This window comes from Martes martes, assembly GCF_963455335.1.
Source record: "Martes martes genome assembly, chromosome: 3".
NCBI lineage: Eukaryota > Metazoa > Chordata > Mammalia > Carnivora > Mustelidae > Martes > Martes martes.
Window position 1 is genome coordinate 62,601,428 of NC_137890.1, and position 28,000 is coordinate 62,629,427.

General features: G+C 46.0%; 1 protein-coding gene across 2 annotated transcripts; it reads left to right on the plus strand.

Annotated features, from left to right (window-relative positions):
• The first annotated feature begins 116 nt into the window (after positions 1-116).
• Positions 117-27,966, plus strand: LOC308339384 (mitochondrial ornithine transporter 1-like). 2 transcript variants are annotated; one of them, XM_080797988.1, is made up of 7 exons: positions 117-362; positions 3,168-3,292; positions 16,862-17,120; positions 20,944-21,081; positions 24,438-24,607; positions 25,579-25,737; positions 27,526-27,966. In XM_080797988.1, exons 2-7 carry the CDS (start codon positions 3,238-3,240, stop codon positions 27,648-27,650), a joined length of 906 nt encoding a protein of 301 aa, XP_080654114.1. In that variant the 5' UTR covers positions 117-362; positions 3,168-3,237; the 3' UTR covers positions 27,651-27,966. The 2 variants fall into 2 exon arrangements, with proteins under 2 accessions (XP_080654114.1, XP_080654113.1); XM_080797987.1 differs by having other exon boundaries at positions 226-462.
• The last annotated feature ends 34 nt before the right edge of the window (positions 27,967-28,000 follow it).

Consider the following 28,000-nt stretch of genomic DNA (forward strand, 5'->3'; position numbering starts at 1 on the left):
TCAGGAGCCCTCCGGGAACCTGGAGGAAGGGAAGCAACCCGGGGATGGCCCGGGCTCCCTGTCCTCCAGGTCCTCCAGTTCGTGGGCACGCGGGCCGGGGGTCCCGTGGCCTGCGCGGGGCCGAGCGCGCCGCCTCAGCGGCGGACTTCCGCTTCCCACGCGCCGGCCCCGCGCTGCCCGCCCCCGGCCGAAGGGGTGCTCCGGTCCCGGGGGCCTTCGCCCTTTGCGCTCCCGCGCGGGAGGGCGGAGCGGAGGGCCGGCCGGCTGCCGACGTGGGTGTTAAGCGGCCGCCCTGGCGGCGGAGGCAGAGCCGAGAGCCCGCGGCGGAGCCAGAGCAGCACGCGCGGCCAACTGGCGCGGCGGTGAGCGTCAGCCCCACAACCGTCGCTCTGGGGGCGGCCGGAGGGAGCGGGGCGCGAGCGGACCTACGCGGCCAGGCGGCGCGACCTTCCCGGGCAGCCGGTAGGCTTCTGGGGTCCGCGGCCCGCGCGCCGTGCACGTGCCCAGGTCGTTAACGGGCGCCGAGGGCCGGGACTCGCCGGAGACTCCGGGGCTCCGCGGCCTCCTTTCCGTGGAGTCAACTGCCGGGAAGGGTGTCCTCTTTGCCCCCGCGGAGTGTCATCAGGCCTCTGGGCACCGGGCCGCCCGTGCCCGGGCCCGAGCGGGGGCGGTTATGAATGGGAGACTCTCGCAGGTTGTTGGGCTGGAGTCCGAGGAGGTGAAAGCCAGGACGAGATAGTTGGAAGCAGACTCCCTCGCGGGCCCTGTGCCCCCCGGGATCCAGAGCCTCAGAGCGGGAGTGCCTGGCGGGCGTCGCAGCGCCTTGGGTCCGGCTCTAGTCCTGGGGGGAGGGCGGCCGCGCCAGCTTGAGCCTGTGCCGCAGTCTTCTCGCCCTTGGTGTTACCTGGTGGAGCAGGTGGCCTCAGAGCGTTCTCCCAGGCGAGAAACTCATTTCCCCCCGGGAACAGAAGGTGTGCGGCTGGCGTTGTTGTTTGTCTCTCCTGGAGTCGGACCCACGTGTGCTTGCAGGAGAGGTAAAGGGGCGCTAAAAGGATTCAGCTTTTTAACTGGCTCAAGACTGAGTTTTAACTTCTGCTGACCAGTCTTGCCTCCCCCAAGCCGAATGTATTTTTCAAGACTTCTTGAAGCTGCCTTCTTAAACCACACAATAATTTGAGTCAGTTGCTGAGTTAATCTGTTAGTTCCCATCACTGTTTTTTTAGTATCTTAATAATTCTATGAGTCGTTACTTGTGGGATTTGATGCGTTTAAGTTTGGCTTACCGGAGGGGTTAAATTCGCAGCGATGACACATAGTAGGATCTATGCCTTTCTTATAAACTCAGAAAGAAATGTTGGCACCCCAAGAATTCAACCGATGGAGAAGCTCCCCACTTGCCTCCATTTTTCCTTTAAAATGCGGGGCTCGGTGCTTGTTTTTTGCTTTTCTTTTTGGTCAGGTTGGAATACTCTGGAATTAAGTATTGCTCGGTAGGCACAGACCCAAAAGGCAAGACTTGAGTTGAGTCCCCTGACTACTTGTATGACCTTGGAAAAGCTCTTGCTTTCTGGCCTCGGTTTTCCATCTGGAAAAGGAAGAGATTGGATTAGGACCCTCATAGCCTTCTCTAGGTACAGGATGGCCACAACCTCGTCAACTATAGTTATTGATACTGCCTCTCCTGTCCTATCAATAACATAAAATCCATGTCTTGTCTGTTTCACTTTGTTGCTTTTTCAAGTCCAGTACTATGCTTTTGTGGTTGCTGGTTTTACAATCTTTTTTTTTTTTTTTGCAAGGAAAGCAAGATTCTTGGTGTCTGATCACTCACAACAGGTGTCAAGTGGTTAAAAAAGACTTCTTAGTGGATAAAATTATTTTCCGCCCACGTTTAGGTCCACATTGGCATTCATTAATAACCCAGCTGGCCCACCAGCCTCCAAGAGGTGGCCTGAGTGGGAGCACAAAGGTCTTTAGCGTGATGAATGAAAATTGTTCTTTGTTATTGACGGATAAGTCACTTTCTTAGTTTGAAAACCACACAGAATTGGTTGCTGAATTGGTTAGCTTGATATTATGTGTTAATGAGCCACCTTTCTTTTTTTTATAAAAAATCTGTATCTTTTAAGTCCATTTCTCTGTGATAGTTGATTTTTGTCTAACAGTAGAGGAGTAGACTCTAGTTTTCCCAAACTTTTTAAGCTCTAGCCCAACCATGCTGAAACAAGATCACTGGGAGACAGACCTGGTTATCTGAATATTTTACCGGTGCCCCAGTGATTCTTATCAAACAAATTTAGGACACAGTGTTGCTTCTCAAAATGTGATTGGTGGCCAGTCATTATCAGCCTCATCTGGGAGTTTGTAATGACTGGCAAGGTTTCTGGTCCCACCTGAGGCCTAGCACATCAGAATCTGTAGTTTAACAAGGTCCCCAGGTGTTTTGTGTACACGGTTATGGTTGAGAAGGTCTGGAGAGGCCTTTGATGACCATTACTAATGCTTGGTGCTGTGCTCTGTAGTTCTAAGAACAGCTGTCCCATGTGGCTATTTGTGATTGCCTTTATATTATGATAATTCTATTATTCACCTTTGATTCGGGGGGACCTCCAGCTTAAGGGGCCCGAGGGCTCATCCTGCTGGTGGAAGATCAGGAATTCAGACCCACGCATATGTCACTTAGCAGAACACCTAATCCATTACTTTCCAGACCTGCTGTTTTGTGACCTCCTAAGAGGGACTCAACTCAGGTTGCTGTCTGAATTTAGAACTGAGCTTCGTTGCCTGACAGTTCCACTTAGGCCTCTGAAAAACTAGTTTGATATGACTTGGGTGTCTGTGGTATTTGGCATTCACTTGTAAGATTTTCAGAAGGGTTGGTTGAAATGCTCCCTATGAGTGGCTGTAACTCTGATAACTCAGGGAAGGTTTTTGACTTGTGAGTTTTTCATGGGGAGATGGTGGGCGAGTAGAAGGCAGGCCAGTTGCTAAGCTGCACCGATACCTTGACTGCCTTTTTCTTTTCTTTCTTTTTTTTTTTTTTTTTTTTTTGCAAAAGGGAGAACTGATCTCCCAGCTCCCGGAGGTTGAGGTCCCAGTAACCAGGCAGCAGTTCTAGAGAAAGGCTGCAGAGGCTTCACTGATGGTGAGCTCTGGTCTCCTTTCAGGGATATGAGACACCCGTCATAAGCTCCGGAGAGTTGCCTTCCACAGAGACCAGCAGAGGAGTGGGCCAACATGAAGTCCAGTCCTGCCATCCAAGCTGCCATTGACCTCACAGCGGGGGCTGCAGGTAATTCCAGGGGAAACCCATCCTCTAGTCTTGGAGTACCTGCTACAAGTGGGATCCAGTGAAGGGGTGGTGAAAATATTACTTTTGTCACTCCCAGAAGCAACATGCTTTCTCTTTGGAGGGAATCCATGTAATCGAAGTGTACTATCGTCTTCTAAGAACAGCAGAAGGTAGAGCAGTTCCCTTACAATAAAACTTTGAGTCAGGGTGCAGGGTGGGAATGTCCTCAGTTCACAGCTGGAAAACCTCACAGCTCAGAGTTGAAGTCCTTTGTCCATTGTCACACACCTGGGATGTGCAGGTGACGTGGGATTTTACACCAAGCCTGGCAGTCTTCAGAGCCCTTGTAGTCCAGAATCATACTATGCCGTCTCTCCAGGGAAGTCCTACTTACTGTCCTTATTGCTGCCAAGGAAAGAAAGGAGGACACTCTTTGGAAATGTCTTTGGTAACTGAGGTTGATATTTGATGGTTTCTAAAGGCCTAAAAAGAAAAGAGAGGCCCTAGGATTTGCCAGGGAAGGGTGGGCTGGACAGGGGCTGAGCCCCAGGGCAGACTGTGGCCTCAAAAGGCACAGGTAAATACTCCTGGGCAGTGCTTGCAACACACACAGGCCACTCTTTAGAAATATCACCTTTACTCAGCCTGAGGGCAGTAATTGGAAGTGTGTGCGTGGTGACTTGGTTCTCTAGGTTCCTGTGTTATTTTAGCGCCAGAGGAGTGCTGGAATGCTCCTATTTCCCAAATGAGAACCCTGGTTTACCCTTGCCCCTTACACTGATTCCCTTTTTAAAAAAATTTTTTTATTTTTTTATTAACATGATGCATTATCAGCCCCAGGGGTATAGGTCTGTGAATCGCCAGGTTCTTACACTGACTCTTATAAGGGCCTCGGCCCCTGGGAGTGGAGAGGCCAGAGGGGTGAGTTGCCTGTTGTCCTCTTATCCAGTGGGACCTCCCGGGTCAACAGATCAGGTGCAGCCACAGGGCCACCCTCGTCCTGCCATCATTCCCTTAACTGTGAAAAAGAAGTTACAGTTTAGAGAACAAAGTATTTTCTCCTGAACCAAAGGTCGATGGAGGTAGGCTAATTGAGAAAGGCTATAGGCAGTGCATTACAGACTGATAAGAAGTACAGGCACCAGCTCCCAGTTTAGAGACCACAGGAGTGTCCTGGCCCAGGAGGAGGGGGAACTAAGGGTGGCCTAGGTATCCACTGGCTTCTTGCCTGCTGAAGGCCTTGGGTCAGTCCCATACCAGCTGCCGCTGGTAACCCATGGTCCAGCCAATGGCCCCATGTACCACTCCCACCCCCATGCCAACCCCCAGGCCACATTGGGATGACCCTGACCGTGGGAATGGTGGACCCATTTGCCTGCCTCCGGCACCCTCTTAACAGTCCTGGGAATGCTCTGGGCTCAGTTTTTGTCTCTACCATAGGGTGGTCTTTAACCACAGGAGAGATTCTCAGCTTTTGGAACTAAATGTCTGTCAGTCAGTCTGCCAAAGACGTAGAATCTGTTGTGATAGAATTTTCTTTTTCCTGGAAAGGCATTTCTGTGTGGACAGGTATTTGGGTGTGACTTATGTGCTTTACAGTAAATTTTAAAGATACAGATTGCAGTTGTATTGTTGGGAGTCTGGTGTATAAGGCATTTGGGGGGCATGCTTTTTTAAAACATTACCATGTTTTGGGCCCGTCTACGTATGGCATTTAATTCTCCTGATAACTAGTTGGGATTTCTTCCTGCCCTGGTCTCAGAGGGTCACCCCTCACTGATGTAGCATGGCCCTGCAGCATCTGACTTTGGGGGACAACAGGCTCCTTGGCAGTGCTCCATGCCAGGTGGACCTGGCAGGTGAGGGGTGAGAGGTGAGGGACTCCTTGGCTGGCAGGGGAGGCTTGTGTTAGTGACCTGAGAACTTCTACTGGGAGGTGCATGGCATGCAAACAGGAAGCCATAGCCCCACTTTGGAGGGGCGGCAGTCTCCCAGTGTGGAGCTAGGAGGGCCTGCAGAGGACTCTGGCTCTGATGCTCACTGTGTATTATAAAGGACATCCTGAGAGGCTGAGTGCATTTGCCCATGACTGTGCAGCTAGATGGTGTCCAGACAGGGCTAGGATGTTGGTTCCGTGGTTCCTTGACCGGTACTGTTGTTGTCTTTGTTTTAAAACTCCATAATGGGCAACAGCACTCCTGGGGGTGGAGGTTAATCTCAAGCCTCTGCTGCCAGCTGTCCGGATTGGGACATTGGGCCATCGTGGACTGAGGTGATCTCGTTGTAGTATACACATGTTCTTTTCCGTGTCCCTCCTTTTCTTTGAAATAGACCTCCCCCATCCAGTGGGTTTCTGGTCCAGTTTGTCTGCTATAAAATGCTGGGAAGCTGGCACTGCCTGTCTGCTAGTGTAGGAGAAATTCCAGAAATTCCAAGCAGCTAGGATGGGGGAGGATTTGAAGAAGATAGGTCATTGTATAATGTTGAAGTGAGGCAGTGTGGAGATCAAAAGTTAAATTCCTTCATGAGGAACCTTGGTCTCCCTTTAAAATACAGTAGGTCTTTCTTTCTTTCTTTCTTTCTTTCTTTCTTTCTTTCTTTCTTTCTTTCTTTCTTTTTTTAAATACAGTAGATTTTTGACAACTATAACCCGCTCCCTGCTTTGACTTTGTTGCTGTATGCCTTAACTAGCCTAGCTTCTCAATGTGACCTAGACCATTGACGTTTATCCTCTCGTGCCAAAATTCATGATTCTCCTGGCCATCTGGATGTCTTCTTTGGAAAAATGTCTATTCAGGTCATCTGCCCATTTTTAAATCAGAATGTTTAGGTATTTGTTGTTATTGTTGTTGTTTTTTGGTGTTGACTTACAGAAGTTCCTTATATATTTTGAATATTAACCCCTGGTCAGATGCATCATTTGCAAATATCGTCTCCTGATGCATCATTTGGAAATATCCCCTCCCATTCAGTAGGTTGTCTTTTTGTTTTGTTGATGGTTTCATTCACTATGCAGAAGCGTTTTATTTTAGTGTAGTCCCAATAGTTTGCTTTTGTTTCCCTCACTTTAGAGACCTATCTAGAAAAAGGTTGCTAGGCCAGTGCCAGAAGTTTTACTGCCTATGTTTTCGTCTAGCAGTTTTATGGTTTCAGATCCCACATTTAGGTCTTCAATCCATTTTGAGTTTATTTTTGTGTATGGTGAAAAACAGTTTCATTCTTTTGCATGTAGCTGTCCAGTTTTCCCAATACCATTTATAGAGGAGACTGTCTTTTCCACCATTGCATATGGCTGCTGCTTTTGTGGTGGAGTAATTGACCCTGTAAGTGTGGGTTTATTTCTGAAACTTTTTATTTATTTATTTTTAAAGATTTTATGTATTTATTTGACAGAGATCACAAGTAGGCCGAGAGGCAGGCAGAGAGGCAGGCTCCCCGCTGAGCAGAGAGCCCGATGCGGGGCTTGATCCCAGGACCCTGGGATCATGACCTGAGCCAAAGGCAGAGGCTTAACCCAGTGAGCCACCCCAGGTGTCCCTGAAACTTTTTTTAAGAAGATTTTATTTATTTGACAGAGAGAGAGAGAGACCACAAGCAGGGGGGAGTGGCAGGCAGAGGGAGAGGGAGAAGCAGGCTCCCCACAGAACAGAGGAAGCCTGATATGGGACTCGATCCCAGGACCCCGGGACCATAGTCTGAGCTGAAGGCAAACACCCAACCGAGACACCCAGGTGCCCAGTGTGAGTTTATTTCTGGGCCTCTGTTCTGTTCTTTTGATCTATGTGTCCCTTTCTGTGGCAGTACTGTGCTGTTTTGATTACTACTGCTTTGTAGTATTTTTTTTTTTTTTTTTGGGAAGGAAAAGGTTTAATATAAAGATTCAAGATTCACATCAATATAAATGGTAAAGTTACCTTTCTCTTGATAAGAGCTCAACTTTTGCCTTTCTCGTTTTAATGTTTCTTGCCATATTTTTTCCTGTGTTTTTCTGTTACTTTCACCCCATCTCTTCCTGTCTATGGTCATATTGATGGATTCCCTCCCTCTCCCCAGTCGTTTGCACTTGATCTTTAGCAAAAGGCCAAGAGGTGATCCTCAGTAGTTTAGAAACTATACTTCTACATAAGCTACAATGATTAAATTCATTTTAACACACTCTTTAACTTTACCAACATCTAGGTAGTATCCGTTTTCTTTTCCTATATTCCCCAAGTGCACTGTTAGCTATTCATCTTCCTGAGTAGAAATGTGGCATTTTATTTTCCTGTTTTCCTTTTTTGATGTGGGAGAAAGATAATCTACATTGTGTGTATGCGTTTATAGTCACCCTAGATCGCTAAAGTATATCCTCCAGTGATTCTTCCAAAGAGGGTATGCACGAAACAAACTGTGAATTCTTTAATATCAAAAAATGTCTTTGTTTTACCTTCAAAATAAAATGCCACTTTGGCTGGATGTAGGATTCTAGGTTTAAAGGTTTTTCCCTGCAGAAATTTTACGTTACTGCCCCATTTACTTCTAGCATCCAGAGTGTCCAGTAAGTCTGCTGTCAGTCTGACTCTTGTTCCTTTGTAGGTTCACGCTCCTCTTTCTGGAAGACTTTATGATTTTTTTTTTTTATCCTTGGAATTCCCAGATTTCTAGGAGTCTCTTTTCATCAATCTTACCGAGTACTTGGTAAGCACTGACAGTCTCAAGACTTGAATTTTTCTTGGCACCTGGGTGGCTCAGTTGGTTAAGCAACTGCCTCTGGCTCAAGTCATGATCCTGGAGTCTTGGGATCAAGTCCCACATCCAGCTCCCTGCTCAAAGGGGGGTCTGCTTCTCCCTCTGACCCTCCCCCCTCTCATGCACTCTCTCTCTCTCATAAATAAATACAATCTTAGAAAAAAAGACTTGAATCTTTCTTTAGCTCTGGGAAGTTTTCTTCAATTATTAGTTATTTCCTCTGCTCCATTCCCTTTATTATCTTTTTCTGGAATTCCTGTCAAATGGATGTTGGAGCATCTGGATCTCTCCTCTATCTCTGGATCTTTCTTTATTATCTGTTTGGCCATTTGCATTGTAACCTTAGAACATTCTTCAAGTCGATCTTCTAGATCATTCCTCGTCTCTTCAAGTATGTTTCTTCTGCTACTCAGAGCATCTATGGAGTTCTTTATTTCCAAGACATCTGGATGATAATTTTTAATATTTCTAATCTTCTCTTTTATCTCTTTGAAGTTATTAATTCCACTTCTTCTAAAATTTTCTTCTCGTATATTATCTGTTTCTTTAGGTGTTGGCGCCTTTGTTTGCAGAGTTTTGTGTCTGTTTTCCTTCAAACTATGGTGATTCCTGATGGAGTACTCAAATTTGTACATAAATGCCTATTCTGCTTACCCGAACTTATCTCTAGTGACTTTGAGGGAGAGGCCAAACACAAGGTTAGACAGACTGTCCCAGTTCCTTGATTTATGAGCATATCTGTTTCCTCTTTTTTCTGGGGTCTTTGTTCCATCCAAGGTATCACCAATTTTCATCTGAGTCCCAAGCCACATAATTTTAGGCAATTTCTTTAAGTCCATTTGAGGCCTCTCTTTTCTCAGTCTGGAAGGCAAGTCTTAACATGTTCTACTTCAGAGTCCTCTCCTTCGTCCCACGATAGAACTGCTTCCATTTCCTACCCTGAACTTTCTTCCTCCTCTGGCTCAGAATCTTCTACTTCTTTAGTTACAATAATCTCCAAGGCATCTTTGGTCATTTCCTCAACTCCATGCTTCATATTTACCACAGTATGGCATTGGAAGATTGAATCCTTTCCTCACATAATTCCAAAGCCGTCTCTTCTCCCTTCTTCCCAGCCTTCAAGCCTCCTGCCTCCCTCCTCTGCCAGCCTCCTGCCTCCCTCCTCTTCTAACTCTGAGCCGTCTTCCTCTCAAGGGTTTGTTTTTCCTTCTACTCTGAAGATCCTTCCTCCTGAGTCTCTAAGTTCTTCACCTTCTCTGGCTCAGCAACCTTTACCTCTTTAACAAATAGCTCAAGCCTTCACCAGTTTCCTCCCCAGTTCCATGTTTTGAGTTTACTAGTTTTATCTACTTTTTCTTGAATTTATATCTTCCTCCCTTTTTTTTTTTTTTTTTCATTTTGTGGGAGTGTATCTTTCAGTAATTCTTTCATAAATGATTTCTGGCTGGTAAATTTGATGAGGCTTTACGTATCTGAAAAGGTCCTTCACCACCCTTAAGGCTTAAATGCTCATCTAACTGGATATAGAATTTAAATTCAAAATCACTTTCCCTTAGAATGTTGAAGACATTAACTCCATTGCTTACTAATATTCAGTGTTGCTGATGAAAAGTCTGCTGCCAATGCAGGTCTTGCTGCTTCATCTTCTCTGGAGGTTTGTAGAATATTCGCTTTATTCTTTAAATTGAGAGGGATTTTTTTTTCCCCGTCTTTGCTTTGACCAGTTCGTCCTCTGCAATGTCTCTGTTCTCTCCTGTTACTTCTGTAGGATGCTCTATCTCTGCGTCCATAAACTATTGCTTATGGTTTCTTCCCCACTTCCCATGACTTTGTGTTTTTGTGATTCATCATGGGACAATTCCTTACCTTGGTTTGTCTTGTATGCTTTAGCTTCATCTAATTTGCTAGTTACTTCTTTTCTTCTAAAAATCAAATTTTCAATATCCTCAACTATTTTAGAGTGTGCTTCTTCTATTTTCTTAATCCTGGTTTTTATGTGACTATATCTTTTATTTGTTTTATTTTATTTGTTACTCCTTTTTGGTACTAGAATTCTTTGGATTTTTCATTCTAAAATTTCCTTCAGGTCATATTTTAAAAAGAATTTTAAGTTATTTACTTGAAAAAGAGAATGAGCACGAGTGTGAGTGCAAACAGTGGGGGGAGAGGCAAAAGGGGCAGAGAGAGAGAGGGAGAAGCAGGCTCTCTGCTGAGCAGGGAGTCCGATGTAGGGTTGGATCCCAGGACCCTGAGGTTATGACCTGAGCTGAAGGCAGATGCTTAACTGAGTCACCCAGGCACCCCTCCTTCAGGTCATTTTTAAGAAATTTTCTTATCTTTTCAGCCACTAAGTCCAGATTTTCCATCAAGCCTTTAAACTTCATCATGATAACTACTGATGTGTCTCTGCATTTTCAGTCTAATACCTGAGCCATCTTCTGGTCAGTTTCTGTCAACCAAATTCTTTCCCCATGGTGATATTTTCCTATTTCTTTGTGAAAGTCTAGTAATTCCTTCCATCCTTCCTTCCTTCCTTTCTTTCAAGATTTTACTTTTAAGTAATCTTTTTATCCAATGTAGGGCTCAAACTCACAACCCTGGGATCCAGAGCTGCATGCTCTTCTGACAGCCAACCAGGCATGCCAAGTCTAGCAATTTCTGACTGTACATGAGCCATTGTTGATACGTATTCAAAACAGAAGTATTTTATTTTTCTGAAGAGTAATTTTTGTTTTTTCAGGCCCACTAAACTCTCCCAAACTAAAAAAAATCTTAAAAATATCTATATGTATCTATATACATCTATATATACATATCATCCAGTGAGGGTCTTCACCTAGAAGGAAGTTATCTGCAGAGCAGGATTTGGTCTTCAGCACAGCTGTGTCTCAGTGCCTCGACAAGGGATCCAGCCTGAGGAGACACACACACACGCATGCCCGCACGCACGCACGCACGTGTGCCTAGTGCTTTGTAGTATATCTGGAAATCTGGGATTGCAATACCTCCATCTTTGTTGTTCTTTCTCAAGATTGCTTTGGCTACTCAAGAACATTTGTGCTTCCATACAAATTTTAGGATTATTTGTTCTGGTTCTTTGAAAAATGCTGGTGGTATTTTGGCAGGGATTGCATTGAATCCATTGATTTGCTTTGGGTAATATGGACGTTTTAACAATATTTGTTCTTCCAATTCATAATCATGGTACAATGTTCCATTTGTGTTGTCTTCAATCTCTTTCTCATTGCTGTATAAGTTGCAGAGAACAGGTCTTTAACCTCCTTGGTTAAGTTTATTCCTAAGTCTTTTATTCTTTTTGTTGCAATTATAAATGGGATTGTCTTCTTAATTTCTTCTTCTGCTACTTTGTTATTAGTGTAAAAGAAATGCAGCAGATTTCTGTATATTTTTGTATCCTACAAATTACTTCATTTATCAGTATTTATTTATTTGACAGAGAGAGACACGCGGCAAGAGAGGGAACACAGCAGGAGAATGGGAGGGGAAGAAGCAGGCTTCCCGCCGAGCAGGGAGCCTGATATGGGGCTCGATCCCAGGACCCTGGGGTCATGACCTGAGCCGAAGGCAGATGCTTAATGACTGAGGCACCCAGGCACCCTCTTCATTTATCAGTTCTAATAGGTTTTTGTTTTGTTTTGTTTTGTTTTGTTTTGTTTTTTTGAAGTCTTTAAAGTTTTTTTTATTTAAAGTAGACTCCATGTCCACTGTGGTGCACAATGCGGTGCTTGAATTCGGGACCACGAGAATAAGACCTGAGCTGATATCAAGAGTTGGATGCTTAACCAGCTGAGCCACCCAGGTGCCCCTAAGGTTTTCTATATGTACTATCATGTCCTGTGCAGATAGTGACTGCATGACTTCTTCCTTACCAATTTGAATGCCTTGTATTTCTCTTGGGATTGCTGTGGCTAGGACTTCTAGTACCATGTTAAATAAGTGGTGAATATGGACATCTCTGTCTTGTCTCTAATCATAGAGGGAAAACTGTCAGCTTTTCACCATTGAGTGTGATGTTAGCTGTGGGTTTATTATGCTGAGGTGTGTTCCCTCTAAACCTACTCTGCTGAAATCCATCCATTTCATGTTGTATTTTGTCAAATGCTTCTCTGTATTTGAGATGATCATATGGCTTTTATCCTCTTGCTAATTGGTGCATTCCACTGATCGATTTCAGAATATTGAAACCACTGTTGCATCCCTGGAATAAAGCCTGCTTGATCTTGCTGATGGATTTTTTTTTTTTTTCCTGTATTGTTGAATGCCATTTGCTGTTATTTTATTGAGGGGGATTTTTGCAACTGTGTTCATCAGAGATGTTAGCTTGTAATTTTTTTTTGTACTATCTTTGCTTTTGAGGTCAGGGTAGTGCTGGCCTCCTAGAATGAATTTGGAAGTTTTCTATTTTTTTTTTGGAACGGTTTTTGAAGGATGGGTATTAACTCTCCTTTGTGTTTGATAGAATTCACCTGTGAATCCATCTAGTCCAATTTTGTTTGTTGGGAGGTTTTTGTTTTGTTTTGTTTTTTGATTACTGATTCAGTGTCATTACTAGTAATTGGTCTGTTCAAATTTTTTTCTTTTACTTTTTTTTTTCCTTTAGATTTTTTCTATGTACTTAGCATAAGCAGGGGGATCAGCAGACAGAGGGAGAGGGAGAAGCAGTCTCCCCACTGAGCAGGGAGCCCAATGAGGGGCTCGACCCAAGACCCTGGGACCATGACCTGAGCTATCCAGGTGCCTCTCTGTTAAAATGTTCTACTTGTGATTCTAGATGTTTCTGGGCATTTATCCATTGCATTTCTTGGAGGTTGTCTAATTTGTCAGCCTGTAATTTTTCATAATCTTATATGCTTTGTATTTTTGTGATGTCCGTTTTCTTTTCCGTTATTTTTTAAAATCTTTTATGGTTTTTTGTCTTTCATTATGTCTGTTCTGATCTTTATTTCCTTCTATTTTGGGGCTTTGCTTGTTCTTCTAGCTCTTTTCAGCATATGAAATTGAGATTTTTCTCATTTCTTAAGTTAGGCCTATATTGCTATAAATTTTCCTCCTAGAACTACTTTTGCTACATCTCCAAGATTTGGGGCTGTTGTGTTTTCATTTGTCTCCATGCATTTTTTTCGTTTCCCCTTTGATTTCTTGGTTTACCCATTCCGTGTTTAGTAGCATCTTATTTAAATTCCGTGTATTTATGTTCTTTATGGGTTTTTTTTAATCTTGCGATTGATTTCTAGTTTCATTCTGTTGTGGTAAAAAAGCTTGATATGATTTCAGTCTTCTTATATCAAATGAGATTTATTTTGTGGCCTAATATGTGATATATTCTGGAGAATGTTCCATGTGCATTTGACATGAATGTGTATTCTGTTTCTGAGTGGAATGTTCTACATGTATCTGTTATGTTCGTCTGGTCTAAAGTGTTGTTCAAAGCCACTGTTTCCTTGTTAATTTTCTGTCTGGGTGACCTATTGATGTATGCAGGGTATTAAAGTCCCCTACTGTAATTACTGTCAATTTATCCCTTTGTGTCTGTTAATTGCTTTATGTACTTAGGTTTCCTATATTGGTACATAGATATTTGTAACATCCTCTTGTTTTCTGGTTGGACTGATCCCTTTATCATTATGTAGTGCTCTTCTTTGTCTCTTGCTACAGTGTTTTACAGTCTATTTTATGTAAGTATTGCCACTCCAGCTTTTTTTTTTTTTCCTTTGCATGTTAAATGTTTTTCCAGCCCTTCACTTTCAGTGTATGTGAGTTTGGGTCTGAAGGGAGTCTCTTGTAGGCAGCATATAGATAGGTTTTGCTTTTGCTTTTTTTTTTTTTTTTTTTTTTGAAATCCAGTCACTCTGTCCTTTCTTTTTCCCTTTCCTTTGCTTCCTTCCCTACTTTCTCTTTCTTTCTCTCTTTCTCTTTCTCTTTCTGTCTCTTTCTCTTTCTTTCTCTGTTTCTCTTTCTCTCTCTCTTCTTTCTCTTTCTCTCTCTCTTTCTCTCTTCCTCTCCTCTCTCTCTCTTTCTTTCTCTTTCTCTCTGATTGTAAATGCCATGCCCAATGTAGGGCTTGAACTCATGAGCCCTAGATCAAGAGTTGCATTTTCTACTGACTGAGCCCCCCATCCCTTTATCTTTTGATTGGAGCATTTAATCCATCAAGGGCCTTTGACTATTGGAACATTTCGAAAATGATATGCCTCCCTGTACAGTTAAACAGAACATTTATCAAGTGCCTCCATTGGGTTTGAGGTTCTCCGTTTTTGCATGGGTGGACAAGGTGGCCCTGGACCTTCTGGTGAAGGGTCTGCTGCTTGGTCATCCCCATTTTCACCACCGACGCCATCCCTGCCAGGTTAGATTTCCTTACCACCTTGTTATTTGCTGACTCAACTATTTTAAGCATAGAAAACCCACAACCCTGGCCCTGGTGAAGTAGAGAGTGCACCATGGTCTGAGCCCCTCTCCTGCAGGGCCTTTTGGGACACCTATGAAAGAATGCAGAACTATTTCCATTTTTCAGTCAAGGAGAAGGAGATGATCAGAGGTCTATGCTTTGAGCAAGTGGAGAAATATTCCTCTAAGTTATTCATAGCTTCTGGGATACTTGATGGGTATCTGAGGACCTACTAGGTCTCAGTGGCTGGTGCTGGTGTTCCGAATCATCATCACCCACTTAAGGGGGGCCTGGACAGTATCGTTTGTGGTAAGTTACATGGGAGTCAGTTACCTCCATAGATGAGAGGAGGGAATTGTAGTTAGCATTTGAGCATGCACTAGCCTCCTGCCTTCTCACTGTTGGAAATGTAACTATTACAGATACGCAACAATTCTGTGTATTAGCAGCCTGTGATGTCCGAACTGTTGCAGGTGATTGGGTTAAACTATGGAAAGGTTCCAGTTAAAATTGCAGTGCTCTGAATGAAGTGGTTTATTCAGTTTATCTGCCTAAATTATGTACCCTCTTTTAAAATGCTGACATTCACCTCTTCTTTTGGAAGAATTGTTTTTATATAATTAGGGTCCTATTTTATTCCTAGAAGTACCTGAGAGAGAATAACTATAATTGTAGTAGCGTCTTATTGAATAATGTTCCACTAATTCAGAACTGAAGATAATTTGGCAAGACAGAGTGGAAACGGATCATTACTCTCCTAGAGGAAGTGATCTCTCCTGGAAGAATGTAGGGATAGGATCCCAGATATACTTGCAATTGCTTAAAAGAAGAGCTCACAGTTTTCAGACTCCTTGAAAATGTTTATCTGCCAGTAATTCGTAGGAGTTATTCAAAACAGCCCCTCTCCTGTCTCTACTTTGCACAATTCAGTCAGAGTAACTATGTAATGTCAGTTATGAAATCGCATAAAATCACATAAAATACTTATGTAAGCCTCCTCTTCAATTTTTTGAAAAAAGATCCTGAGGTGGGGGCAGGAGCAGAGGGGAAAGGATAAGCAGACCCCATGCGGAGCACTGAGCCCAATGCTGGGTTCAGTCTCACAACCCGGAGATCAGGACCTGAGCCCAAATCAAGAGTCTGATACTTGACCGGCTGAGCCATCCAGGGGCCCCAGCCTTCTCTTCAATTTTGATGACACTTTAAAAACCTAATCCAGGGGCGCCTGGGTGGCTCAGTGGGTTAAGCCTCTGCTTTCGGCTCAGGTCATGGTCTCAGCGTCCTGGGATCGAGCCCCGCATCGGGCTCTCTGCTCAGCGGGGAACCTGCTTCTCCCTCTTTCTCTCTGCCTGCCTCTCTGCCTACTTGTAATCTCTGTCAAATAAATAAATAAAATCTCTTATAAATAAATACATACATACCTAATCCAATAGTTAGGTTTCCTGACACAAACAGTGGACATCTGAGATGCAGGGACCTCTGAGGCCCCGGAAAGGTAGAAGCATTAACGAGTGGCATTTTCCAAATGCTGACCTAGTCCAGGATCCGGGGTTATGACAGGGTGGCTAGGGTTCATTCTTTTCCTTACATTCAGACTTTTTTATTGAGGTCCTCTACAGCAATTTAGATTTTGCTGTTTTCTAAACTCTTACAATATAAAAGTGTAAAAATACACGATTGATGCTAAGCACGGTAGGATTCAATGTATTCTCCATAGGATGATTCCATAGGAATCATTAGTTGGTAGAATCCAGATGAAGATTTTCCGTGTGGTCAAATTTTAGCTCTTTAGGGATTAGCCAGACTCTTTGTCATCTTTGTCTGTTGCCTCTTTCCCTGTTTTTCTGATAGTCATCTGTGCTGCCGGGGATTAGGCAGAGAGGGGTGATTCACTCCTGCCGGACCTCTCCTCCCTCCCTTGATACGACTGCACGCACACAGAGTGACTGTTCTTCATGAACTGTTCACGCAGCAGCTGTTATCTTCAGTCTTCTCGTCCATTTTTATTTAATCCTCATGCAAACTGGATGGGGAACCAAGGCTCCGAAGTTAATATCGCTTGTCTAGACTCTCACAGCAGAGCCGGCCTTCGGGACCAAGTCCATCTGACCCCATTGCTGACACCTCCGAACACATGCCACCCCTGTGCGCCCTGCGGTCTTGCCTGTTGAACACGTGTCTGTCTCTCCCACCGAAGTTGGGCTCCTTCAGAGCTGGAGCTGGGTGCCGGGCACAGTGGGGACCCTTTGTTATTAACTGAGCTGGGCTTGGAGGTTTGGTTGCCGGGGGGTGGGAAGAGAGGTTGGAGTGAACTGTGACAGAAGAAAGCCCTGGGGTAGGGTGCTTCTCTCTCTCTCAATTTCTGTGGGTGTTTGCGGCTGCATTCTAAAGCAGAAGACTGGTGCTGGAGGAGACTTCTGTCCTGGTTTTAGGGGGCACAGCATGTGTACTGACCGGGCAGCCCTTTGACACCTTGAAAGTGAAGATGCAGACGTTCCCTGACCTGTACCGGGGCCTCACCGACTGCTGCCTGAAGACCTACTCCCAGGTGGGCTTCCGCGGCTTCTACAAGGGGACCAGCCCAGCGCTGATCGCCAACATCGCCGAGAACTCGGTCCTCTTCATGTGCTACGGCTTCTGCCAACAGGTGGTGCGGAAAGTGGTTGGATTGGAGAAGCAGGCCAGGCTGAGGTGAGTTGTGGGCACTAACACTTTCTTCCTTTGTTTAGAAAGACAACGTTGTTGCCCAGTCAAACTTTTTATGATACCTTATGGGAAGAGGGTTTCCTTTTCTAAAATAACCACTTTGTTTTTGATTGTGAAGTTGTCATGTAAAACTTGCAGAAGGCTGGTCAGTAATGCACCGTGGAGGAGGAGGTGCCCTTACGTGCTGGTGTTCTTCAGGAAGATGCTTGTCAGATGCCGCTGGTGGTACTGCTTCTCTTGTGGGCACGAGGGCTGGACGGGAGCCACAGGTGCAACTTGTGAGCGGAGCTTTGGGTTCCCCTTCATCGCAGTGCAGAGGACTGGAAGAAGCTGCCTGAGCCAGACAGGCTGGAGAGCAACTTGGAATTTTAGGAGGAGTTGGAAGCATCTGTGAAGATGCGGGTGGACTGACTCTTTGTCTGGCCAAGTCTGCCCAAACGTTGGACTTCGGCTTGTGCTGTGTCCTCCCTTGCGTATTTATTTACATAGAGACTATAGAGGATTCAGGAACCACCAGGATGTGTAGCCCTCCCTTTTCTGAACATCGATTTATTTTAAATCATTTAAAATAGTATCAGGTTCATGGTTGGGCAGATAGCCATATGGGTTGTTTTGGTAGGAATTGGAAACCCCTTCTGTACAGAAGTGTTCCCTGGAGATGCCTAGTGATCTCAAAGATGTGCCCTTTTGTAAGCAGGAGTTTTGTCTTCATGGATGGAACGTGTTTTTTAAAGGCTTGGGACTGGCTGGATCGCCCAGGGAGATAGCATCTGTAGAGGGCTGTGCATGGGTTCCAGGACCTTCCGGCACAGAAGGGGTCATGAAGAGGAGGAGGAAGTAAAGAAATAAGCAGGAGAGAAACCAGGAGAGTGTGGGATCTCATGCTAGAGACTGACAGAAAGAACACTGTAGCGACTGTCACTCTTCCTGCTAGAGGGCTTTCTCTGGGACAAGATGGGAAGTTTAGGTCCCCTGCGACATTCCCAGAGGAGGATGCCTTATGGAGAAGATGGAGGTAGGAAGCAGCCACATGAGGTCCTGGGAGGAAGTTCTACAGCCAAGAAGCCATTCTTACCATCCGTACCCTCCTCTCCGGTCCTGGTGAGGCGGGAGGGAGCTGCGTCTTCATCCCACAGAACGGTGTTTGCTTATTACCTGGCAGGGAAAGACCACCTTAGAGTTGATGGAGCCTGGGGCACCCACACCTGTCCTGTTTTGTTCATCCCTCCTCATGCTCCTGTGAGAGCAGCAGAGCCCCTGCTGTTCTGTTCTAAAGCTGGGGACTCCGACTTGCAGATACTGGCTTAGGATCCTATTACTTGAGCTCATAACTGAGCGCAGGACCCAAAGCCGTGTCTTCTGAGTCCCCGTCCAGTACTCTTGCCGTAAGACCAGAATTGGGGCTCTGGACTGTGGTAGGGGTCAGGTCTAGAGGAAGGCGTGGTCAGTAGAGGCAATGCAAGGAAAGCACGGCTTGGAAGAGCCTGCCGTGAATTTCAGCAATGATACCGTAAATATTTGCCTGTCCTTGGCTTGAATGCCACCCCGAGAAGAGTTCTCCTTTGACCTTTGTCCGCATGGGATCTTAACACAGCAGGAGGGTTCAGGTACATGTTTGTTGAATGGGTGATAAACAGCCGATTCTTACCAAATCCCATCCTGTGCCCACTGCGGTTTCAGTTCTGGGTCTAATGCCTCTCCTGCAGGTGCAGCCTGGGGCCCCGCGTGCCTCACTGGGCGCCCAGGTAGGGGAGAGGACTCAAAGTCCACTGCAAGTGTACTTTGGCCTTGCTGCACTGGAACAGCATGCTCATACTCAGGCAGCCGACTCTTCGGCTGAAGGGCTTCCACACTGATTGATGCCATCTTTGTTCCCGCAAACCGGGCTGTTCTGGCTACTGGTCAGCAAACTGATGAAGGGTGCCCGAGGGAAACGAAGCCTGGATCTGCAGGCTGGCCGAAAGACTGCAGAAACCACTTTAAGCTTTGGTCTTGACAATCCGCTGAGTAGCTGTGAACCATGTTGGACAGTTTCCATTCGAGAATCATACCCGATTCTCTGAAATGAGAAGCAAGTCTGGAATGCGAGCAGGGTCTCCCTCCTAGAAGAAAGCCTCGCTCCCCACCAACTCTTCTGGGAGCAGGCAGGCTTGGGCCCCGCCCTCCGTCTGTCCATGGCACCGATGCCAGGACACCACGGAACAGAAGGTTGGGGCTGAGATTGGAGGCGGCCCTTGATTTTATATTCCTGTCTGACCTCCGTTTAGGTGACTGTTTAACGGGACCCCGGACAGTTGCATGTGCTCGGTCTGTTAGGCTTTTGCTCACGGTTTGGGGAAAACTTGTGAGGGGATCTCAGTAGCCAAGGGAGGGGGTCACCTCACGGGGGTGTGGCGTCCTGGTGGTTAGGTGACGGCAGGCTGCTGGCTTGAACAGGTGAGAGTCAGGGAGCGAGTTGTCTTGTGAGCAGCTCACTCTTCCTGCCCAGTCCCGGGTGCCAGCAGAGCTCTGGTGACGGAACACTCCCGGACTGGAAGGGATCTTATTTTCTGACCCTTGTGAACGCTCAAGAGAATTCCTGACAATTACTTTCTCAGACTTTTCCCCGTATTTTTGAACTCTGATGGGACCTCGCTTTCACAGCCCTGCTGGTGACTATGGCTGGTGGTACCAGACCCTCCTATGGTGAAATGAATGCTTCTTGTGTTTACGTGCATTTGTTTCTCCGTTTACATTCCCGATGTAGCCATTTTACCTCCAGCCCTCGAGCTTGCTGACCCCCTCCTTCACCCCCCTCCTCCACCATCCTCCTCCATCATCCTCGCTCCTGCTGCCCTCTGTGGCTGAGGTCAGGAGGTCATCAGCGGAACTGGGAAATCTTTTTTGCAATGAGCAGCTTTGTGGTTAGAGATTTATTCTGGGCTTTCATCTGCAACAGTTACTTTGTACATGTGGTTGTTCCAGGTTGGATTTGGGTCGTGCAGGGATGGCCCCGGAACCTTGCTGTATGAAGCTTAGTGGCAGATACGCCGAAGTAGTGGTGATGGTGTGTCTTTGGGGTGGTGGGAGTTTGGGTAATTTTTTTCCTCCCTCTTTTTTTTTTTTTTTTTTAAATATATCACTGTGTCTTAGTTCTGGCCGCTGTAACAAAATACCATCAACTGGATGGCTTAAACAAACATTTGTTTCTCACAGTTTTGAAAACTGGAAAGCCCAAGATCATGCTACTGGTTGATTTGATATCTGGTGAGGGCCTATTTCTTGGTTTACAGAGGGACACCTTCTTGCTATGTCCTCAAAGGGTGGAGAGAGAGAGCGGTGGCCTCTTATAAGGACACTGATTGCATCATGGGGGGTTCTACCCTCACGACCTCACTAAACCTAATCACCTCCCAGAAGTCCGCTCCGAATACCGTCACATTGGGGGATTTCGGCTTCTGCATAGAGCCCTAGGGGTGGGGGATACATTCCGTGCGTGTCGCCATGACTATGACTAATAAAAGGAGCTGGATCTTGCAGTCAGGCAGACCCAGGTCTGAATCCTAGCATTGTCACGTAGTAGTGGTGTGACTTCAGGTACATTAGGTATTCTATGCACGGTTTTTCCACATGAAAATTGGGGTGTCGGTATCGATGTTGGCCTCCCGGGGCTGGGGTCCTTCGATGAAACCGCTCGTGCGAGTTCCCAGTGGGCACTCGGGAAAGTGTTCCTCTCCTTTGATCCTTGCTCTCCCTTACCAGCCGAGTGCTTTGCGTGGGGAGTGCTGAATGAATGAGTGACCGACTCCCGTTGCTGGTTTCCTTCCAGTGATCTGCAGAATGCAGCGGCGGGTTCCTTTGCCTCTGCCTTTGCGGCCCTGGTGCTCTGCCCCACTGAGCTCGTCAAGTGCCGGCTGCAGACCATGTATGAGATGGAGTCGTCAGGGAAGATCGCCAGAAGCCACAAGTAAGTGCTGTTCGGGCACAGACGTTGGGTCTCTCGTTGCCTTGGTGCATTGAGTATTTGTCAGTTTTATATTCTACTAAAACTCAGTAGCAGAGAAAGAGATTTATCTACTCCAAAGTACTGTGTTTTTAGAACTCTTTCCCCTTCCAGTCAGAGGGGGACCTCCTAAATGAACTTTCAGAGGGCGGGACCCACTCCTGCTCCCACAACAGACCACTGTCTGCAGATGTTTCACACCTGGGAGGTGGAGAGGCCGAGAGCTCCTCTCACTCTTGGCTCATTGAGTGCATGAGGCAGCGTCCCCGGTTGTGCTGGAGGCACACAGCAGACAGCTTTGAAACTGTGTCTGAGAGCTGAGCCTTCAGAAATGCCAACTTGGGTTCCAAGATGAATATTTGGTGCCCGTTCCCAGGTTTCATGTGAGCTGATCAGCCCAGATCCCAGGGTCACTCTCTTACCTCCCTCCCCCACCCTTCTCACGTACCCACAGAGAGCCTGGCTTCTGAACACTCCTCAGAGCCCTTGTGAGCTACTCTGCAGCCATCAGAATGCTCTCCCCCTCAGTTCTGCAAACAGATTCTAGTTACATGAGTGTGTGTCATACACAGTGTGATTTATTGTCTTTATTAATCTCAACATTTGCTTATTTATCTTGACATCTGGCTGACTAAAGCTCTTTGTCACTGTGGTTGACTCAGTTTGAAAATCTGACCGGAAAAATCAGATTAATTGACCATTTACAGAAGTAGTCTCCTCCCAGGGAGGGTGGGGTTTCTTTTTTTTTTTTTTTTTTTTTTAAAGATTTTATTTATTTATTTGATAGACAGAGATCACAAGTAGGCAGAGAGGCAGGCAGAGAGAGAGGGAGGAAGCAGGCTCCCCGCTGAGGAGAGACCCCGACGCGGGGCTCGATCCCAGGACCCTGGGATCATGACCTGAGCCGAAGGCAGAGGCTTAACCCACTGAGCCACCCAGGCGCCCCCGAGGGTGGGGTTTCTGATAGAGTTCTATATCCTGCCCTCTGGAGATTCTTTACAACCAATTTGAAGCTATTATTTACAGCCTAGAGATCCAAAAGCATAAGTCTTTGAAACTTTTTACTGAAATATGGTGTATACCCAGAAATCATAAGTGGGGGTTCTAATAGTCACTAAACAAACACTTTCATAACCAATGCCCAGATTCAGAGGTAGAACAGGAACAGAATCCAGAAAGTTGCTCTCATGTCCTTTAGGAGTAGTTTAAGGTATTTTTTTTAATTTAAATTTTTTATTTAAATTCAATTTAGTGAACATATAATGTATTATTAGTTCCAGGGTAGGATTTAGTGATTCATCACTTAAATACAACACCCCGTGCTCATTATATCAAGCATCCTCCTTAATGCCCGTCACCAATTACCTCACCCCCCCCACCACTCCTCCAGCAACCTTCAGTTGGATTCCTAAGGTTTTTTTTTTTTTTTTTTAGGATATTATTTATTTATTTGACAGACAGAGATCATAAGTAGGCAGAAAGGCAGGCAGAAACAGAGAGGGAAGCAGACGTGGGGCTTGATCCCAGGACCCTGGGATCATGACCTGAGCTGAAGGCAGAGGCTTTAACCCACTGAGCCACCCAGGCACCCCTTCCTAAGGTATTTTTAAAGAAAGTAATTGTTGGCTCCAAAAACTTAAGCGAATGGACACCTTGCACAAAGGTAAGTATCGGTTGACAATATTTTAGGTGTGGCTATATACTCCTGGCCTACACGGGGGTATATGGTACCTTGGGGTTAAGACTTGGTTCAGAAGGCAGGCCAGTCATGTTGAGTCGGATCACTGCGTTACATTCCCATTATAGAATGGGAGCTGAGTTGTAGGAAGGACCTAGATAATGAGTGATGTCTGATGAAGCCTTCTGAAATGCTTTTGATTACCGGGGGGTTTGATTCTTCACTGGTCCAAGCAAGGTCACCTGCTGAGAGCACAGTGAAGAGAACGGGGTTCCCTAAAACACACCAAAGATGTGGTTTCTGCTGCTGTTTTCCTGGCAGATAAGGCCTGCCATGGTGCGCACCGTCAGGAAGAGGGGTCTAGACAGAAAGGATCCTGCATTACTGCTGCTCCAGGGCTCTGATCAGCCTGAAATAGAAATTCTTGCCTACTTACTTTCTAAGAACTAAATCCTTGGTGCTTCTTGCCCTGTAGAGTTTCTAAGAATTTCCTTTGTCTTGCCTTCAAGTAACATCTACTCCCTTACTCCCTCGCTGCACTAACACGAAGCAAAAAGACCGTAAGCACTTGAACAGATTCCTTCTATACCCACCCATTCAAAAGAAAGGTAGAGGAGGGTAGGCACTGAGGGAGGTAGAGGAGTGGGCAAATACGAGGGCATTTTGTTCTTGCTGAGCTTGTACAGCTCCTTATTGTAATTTCTCTTATTCATTGTTGGACAAAAGTGGGTATTGGCTCTTTTACATCTTGGATAATATCCAGAATGTATGAATGCACTTTTTTTTTTCAATGAACTAAAAAGTGAATTTGTTTATTGAGGGCAAGAGGATGCAAGCAATATGAAAATCAGAGCTTGTCTGGCTTTCCCTGACTTTTCTTTCTCCGCCTGTCAGATGGGGGTTGGATTTTATTGGTACGTGTTCTGAGGGTCCCGATCTGCTCCTGGAATCCTTTATACAGGGGGAAGCTGTGGGGCAGATTCCTGAAGACCACCTCCCCCGACCACCCTTGGGGAGAACGGTCATCGGGCAGGAGTTGGCTCGGTAGCACCTACTTCTTTTCCCTTGTTTCTTGTGTACCATCAGATAGACCTTGCCTGCGATGGTGAGCCTTGCAACTAGCAAAAAGCAGCTCTAGGAACCCGCCCTGCCATGTTGGCACTGGTCTAGGTCCTTCATTGTTTTGTCCACAGTCAGAGGAGGTCTATCTGATTTTCCAGAAATCCAGGGTACTCCTTCTCCAGGAGTGTTCTCAGGGCTTCCTTTGCTGAGTGGCACACTTGGGAAATGTGAACATGGTTCCATTTGAGACGGGGTTCTGGCGTGGTCTGCTGAAATCTTGGCTGGAGGCACGGTGGCCACACACAGCTCTCTATGAATACACATTTTAATGATATTTCCTTGCTGTTGGATAGTTCAGGTGAGAACAGCTGTCCTAAAATAATAGGATCTGTGCTTCTCTGAGATTTCCTCCCTGCAGAGGCCTCATTTTCAGAATTTGGGTCCCTGGGTTTCTAGAATCAGCCATTCCCTGCCTGCCTAGGGTTGAGCCAGGTCTGCCACTGGGGTGGGAGTGCCAGCCTCGTCCCCCAGTCCCCCCCCATTTCCCCGGCCCTAAGCACAGCTCCCTGTCTCCCTGCAGCACAGTCTGGTCCGTGGTGAAGAGCGTCCTCAGGAAGGACGGCCCCTTGGGCTTCTACCACGGCCTCTCCAGCACCTTACTCCGAGAGGTGCCTGGCTATTTCTTCTTCTTTGGCGGCTACGAGCTGAGCAGGTCGTTTTTTGCATCAGGGAGATCAAAGGACGAGCTAGGTAAGCATTTGGCTGGGCTGGGCTGGGCCGCGCCCCACAGGGGCCTTCTTTTTACAGAGGCTGTGGGGGTCTGCTGGGCACTGAGGTTTCTGGAGGCTTGGAAAGGACCTTGGCACCTTCCTCTGGGTGCACTCATGTCCTCGCCACGGGGGTGAAGCTGTGCATCCCAGACTTCTTTACTGGAATAACATTTTGGGGGAGAATATAGAAATTACTTTCCTGTGGGAACTCTTCAATAAAGGGGTAAATCACCTGTGAAGCATTTTGCAATACGCATACAATTTGGTAATAAATCTTGAGAGTGTTTCCAGGGGACTGAAAAGTGTCATTCTTCCTAGGTTGTCCTGTGTAGCTGCCTGACGCAATCATGTCAATGTTTGGCTTGCATGAATGATTACTTGTTTCTTCTCAAACACATCACTTCAGTGTTTTGGACTTATTCTGGGGTTAGGCAAGCTCCCAGGCTTAACTATCATATTCAATAAGACAACTTTGGCTTTCATGGTAAAGGAAGAATCAGGGCTGTGGGGCATTAAATTAATGAAATACTGCAGACTGAGAGGGTTGGAAAAAACGTGACCTGTGTTTCAGTGGCCTCTGTTCTTATTCCCCATGGGGTGGAGGGCGGGTTGCCATGTTGCTGGGGGCCTGCTGGTTCTTGTGAGGGCCAGTCCTTTGGAGGGCAGGCCAGGAGGGACACGGCGCCACAGTGACCAGCACTGATATGGTCCTGTGATGAGGGGCAGACCCAGAGAGCCACATGGGATCTTGTGTCCTCTGAGCAGGGAGCCCAAAGGGAGCTCGATCCCTGAGATCATGACCTGAGCTGAAGGCAGATGCCTTACTGACTGAGCCACACGTGCCCCAAGTGTCAGCATTTTTATTTGCATCTACCTGCACCCACTACCACCTTGACCTCTGGAAATGCTGTCCTTGAGACAAAAATGCTATTGGCTGCTTTCCTCCCCTAGGCCCTGTCCCTTTGATGTTAAGCGGTGGAGTTGGTGGGATCTGCCTCTGGCTTGCTGTTTACCCAGTGGATTGCGTCAAATCCAGAATTCAAGTTCTTTCCATGTCTGGAAAACAGGCAGGATTTATCGGAACCTTTATAAGCATTGTGAAAAATGAAGGTGAGCCTGCTCATTGCAGAAATGGAGTGGGTGTGTATAGACCGGTCATTTTGCCGTAACCCTTGTGGAGGTCGATCGCGTGTGTGTGGTTGCTCTCTTCCCCTGCCCCCTGTCCTTTTTCTAGCGCCCCTTCCTTAGCTTACTTCCATTCTCAAGAATGTTTAATGTCGTTGTTCCTCACTTCTGGGCCAGGATTCTTTGTTCTAAATAGCCCGGAGGGAACTTTAAAACTCCAGATTGTGCCTCAGGGGACAAATGCTTGGAAGTCAGCGCCCCTTGTTTTATAGAATATAGATAGTATCAGAAAACCATCTCTAACAGAACCACTAAAGGATTTAAAAGAACGTGCTGCAAGTCCCTAATGCTAAGACTTCCTGAAGGGGATTGGCTCTGAATTTTGAGAGTTCACGTAGGAGTATAAAGAGACAATTGAGCCTGAAAGCCTTCACCAGCTCTTTGAGGGTGAAAGCGAGACCAAGTCCTTTTATGGCTTTGAAGAAGCTGAAATAGATCTGATGGAGATTTGAGTGTTAGCATCAGGAGTGGGTGTGGAGTGGGGGTGGGAAAGTGTGAAGGGGAGGGTAGAGGGACTTAGGGAAAGGGGGATATGCCAGGTTGGGTATCTGGTTTATATTTTTTAATTTTATGCCACCACTCCCCCCAATGTTGACTCTGTTTCCCTGTGGATTTGTGGATTATTAGGAATACCAGTAGTGATCCCATCTGAGCCAAGGAGCTGGCCCATTGGTCATTCACTTCTGCTAAAAACAGGTTTTCGTGACCTTTTTTTTTTTTTTTTAATTTAAATCACTGTGTTTGGTATTTTTCTGACAAAATCAAAAAAGAGAAAAAAAATTATTCGTGGACGAATGTTAAATTTTTTGTTTCCCCTTTTACCTCAACTGTATCATAGTACATCTGGGTTTTTTTGTTTGTTTTACTGTGTGGCAATGTCTTTGGGCATGATGCTATTCAACCATTGTCAATGTGAGAACATTTCTGAAGATGGGAAAGACAAAAATATGTAGGTCACAAACTGGTTTATTATATATATGGATTAAAAAAAAAACCTTTTTTCATTGTGGTCTTAACACTTTGATGTAAAAATGAAAATGAAAAAAAAAAAAAAGATTTTCTAGGTGATTTTTGTATAAAGCCAGCATTGTGCCTCTGGTGAGTAGAGACCTTTCCTTTCAGCATCCACTCTACATCTTCCACCTCGGGATATGAACTTCTCGGGCTTGATTTTGCGAGAGAGCGGTCACAGGGTGTGGAAACGGTTCAGTTCTTACTCCAGAGTTGCATAAAACTTCATAGTTTGACAGAGTACTTACTACTTACGCCTCCCTCATCCACTTGGATCTTCGTAACAGTCTGGGCAGTGCCAGCTGTAGACACAGGACTGTGCTTATGGCCCGGTGTCCTGTGGTCCTTGCCCTCCCAGGTGACACTGTGAGGCTGTTGCCCTCCTGTGGCCCTGGGGCTGCTTCTCTCTGCCCAGGTGAGGCCTCCGCTCTGCCCGGTCCATGTACCGGGAGCGAGCCCGGGATTCGTGTGTGGTACCTGAGCGTCCCCCAAGATTTGCTGGAAGACTGGATGCCTGGCCTCGTTGCCATTAGCCTCTTTCCTTCCCATTAGTCCAGGGAAACCTGGACAGAAGCCCTTCCATTCCTCGTTGGCATTCAGTGTGTTGTCTGGATCTGTAGGTGTCCAGCCCTGGGCTCTGCGGCTTCACAGGGTCTCTCTGAGAAGAGGCGTCTCAGTCTTTGATCACTTCTTGTCTTCTAGGAATAACGGCCTTATATTCTAGACTGAAACCCACAATGATCCGAGCGTTCCCTGCCAATGGGGCGCTCTTTCTGGCCTACGAATACAGCAGGAAGCTGATGATGAGCCAGTTCGAAGCCTACTGAAGCGTCCTGGCGAACCGAGGTCCAAGTCTAGGCATGTGACCACTACAGTTCATCTCAGGGTTTCACGGAGTACAAGACCAATGGGGAATTATTTTGGTTTCATCGGAGTTCTGTTTTTTTGGTCTTTCCTTATTCTACTCTGAATCTTAAACTTTGTGAAAAGGGGCTCTATTTTATCCTATTAATTTCTGCCCATAATCGTACTGAAATCAAACTAAGTTGCTGCTCTTGTCCTTGGTGGGACATTTAGGGCGAGCTGCCGGCCTTGCACAGGATCTGAAAGGCTAAATATAGTTCTTTCGGGACTTTGCATAAACCTGTACGTGTCCATGCAGCTTGGATGGTTACAT

Coding starts and splice junctions, on each gene's coding strand:
- LOC308339384 (XM_080797988.1), top strand. CDS start 3,238: ATGAAGTCCAGTCCTGCCATCCAAGCTGCCATTGACCTCACAGCGGGG. Junction 3,293..16,861: donor CCTCACAGCGGGGGCTGCAG/GTAATTCCAGGG, acceptor TCCTGGTTTTAG/GGGGCACAGCATGTGTACTG. Junction 25,738..27,525: donor AAGCATTGTGAAAAATGAAG/GTGAGCCTGCTC, acceptor CTTGTCTTCTAG/GAATAACGGCCTTATATTCT.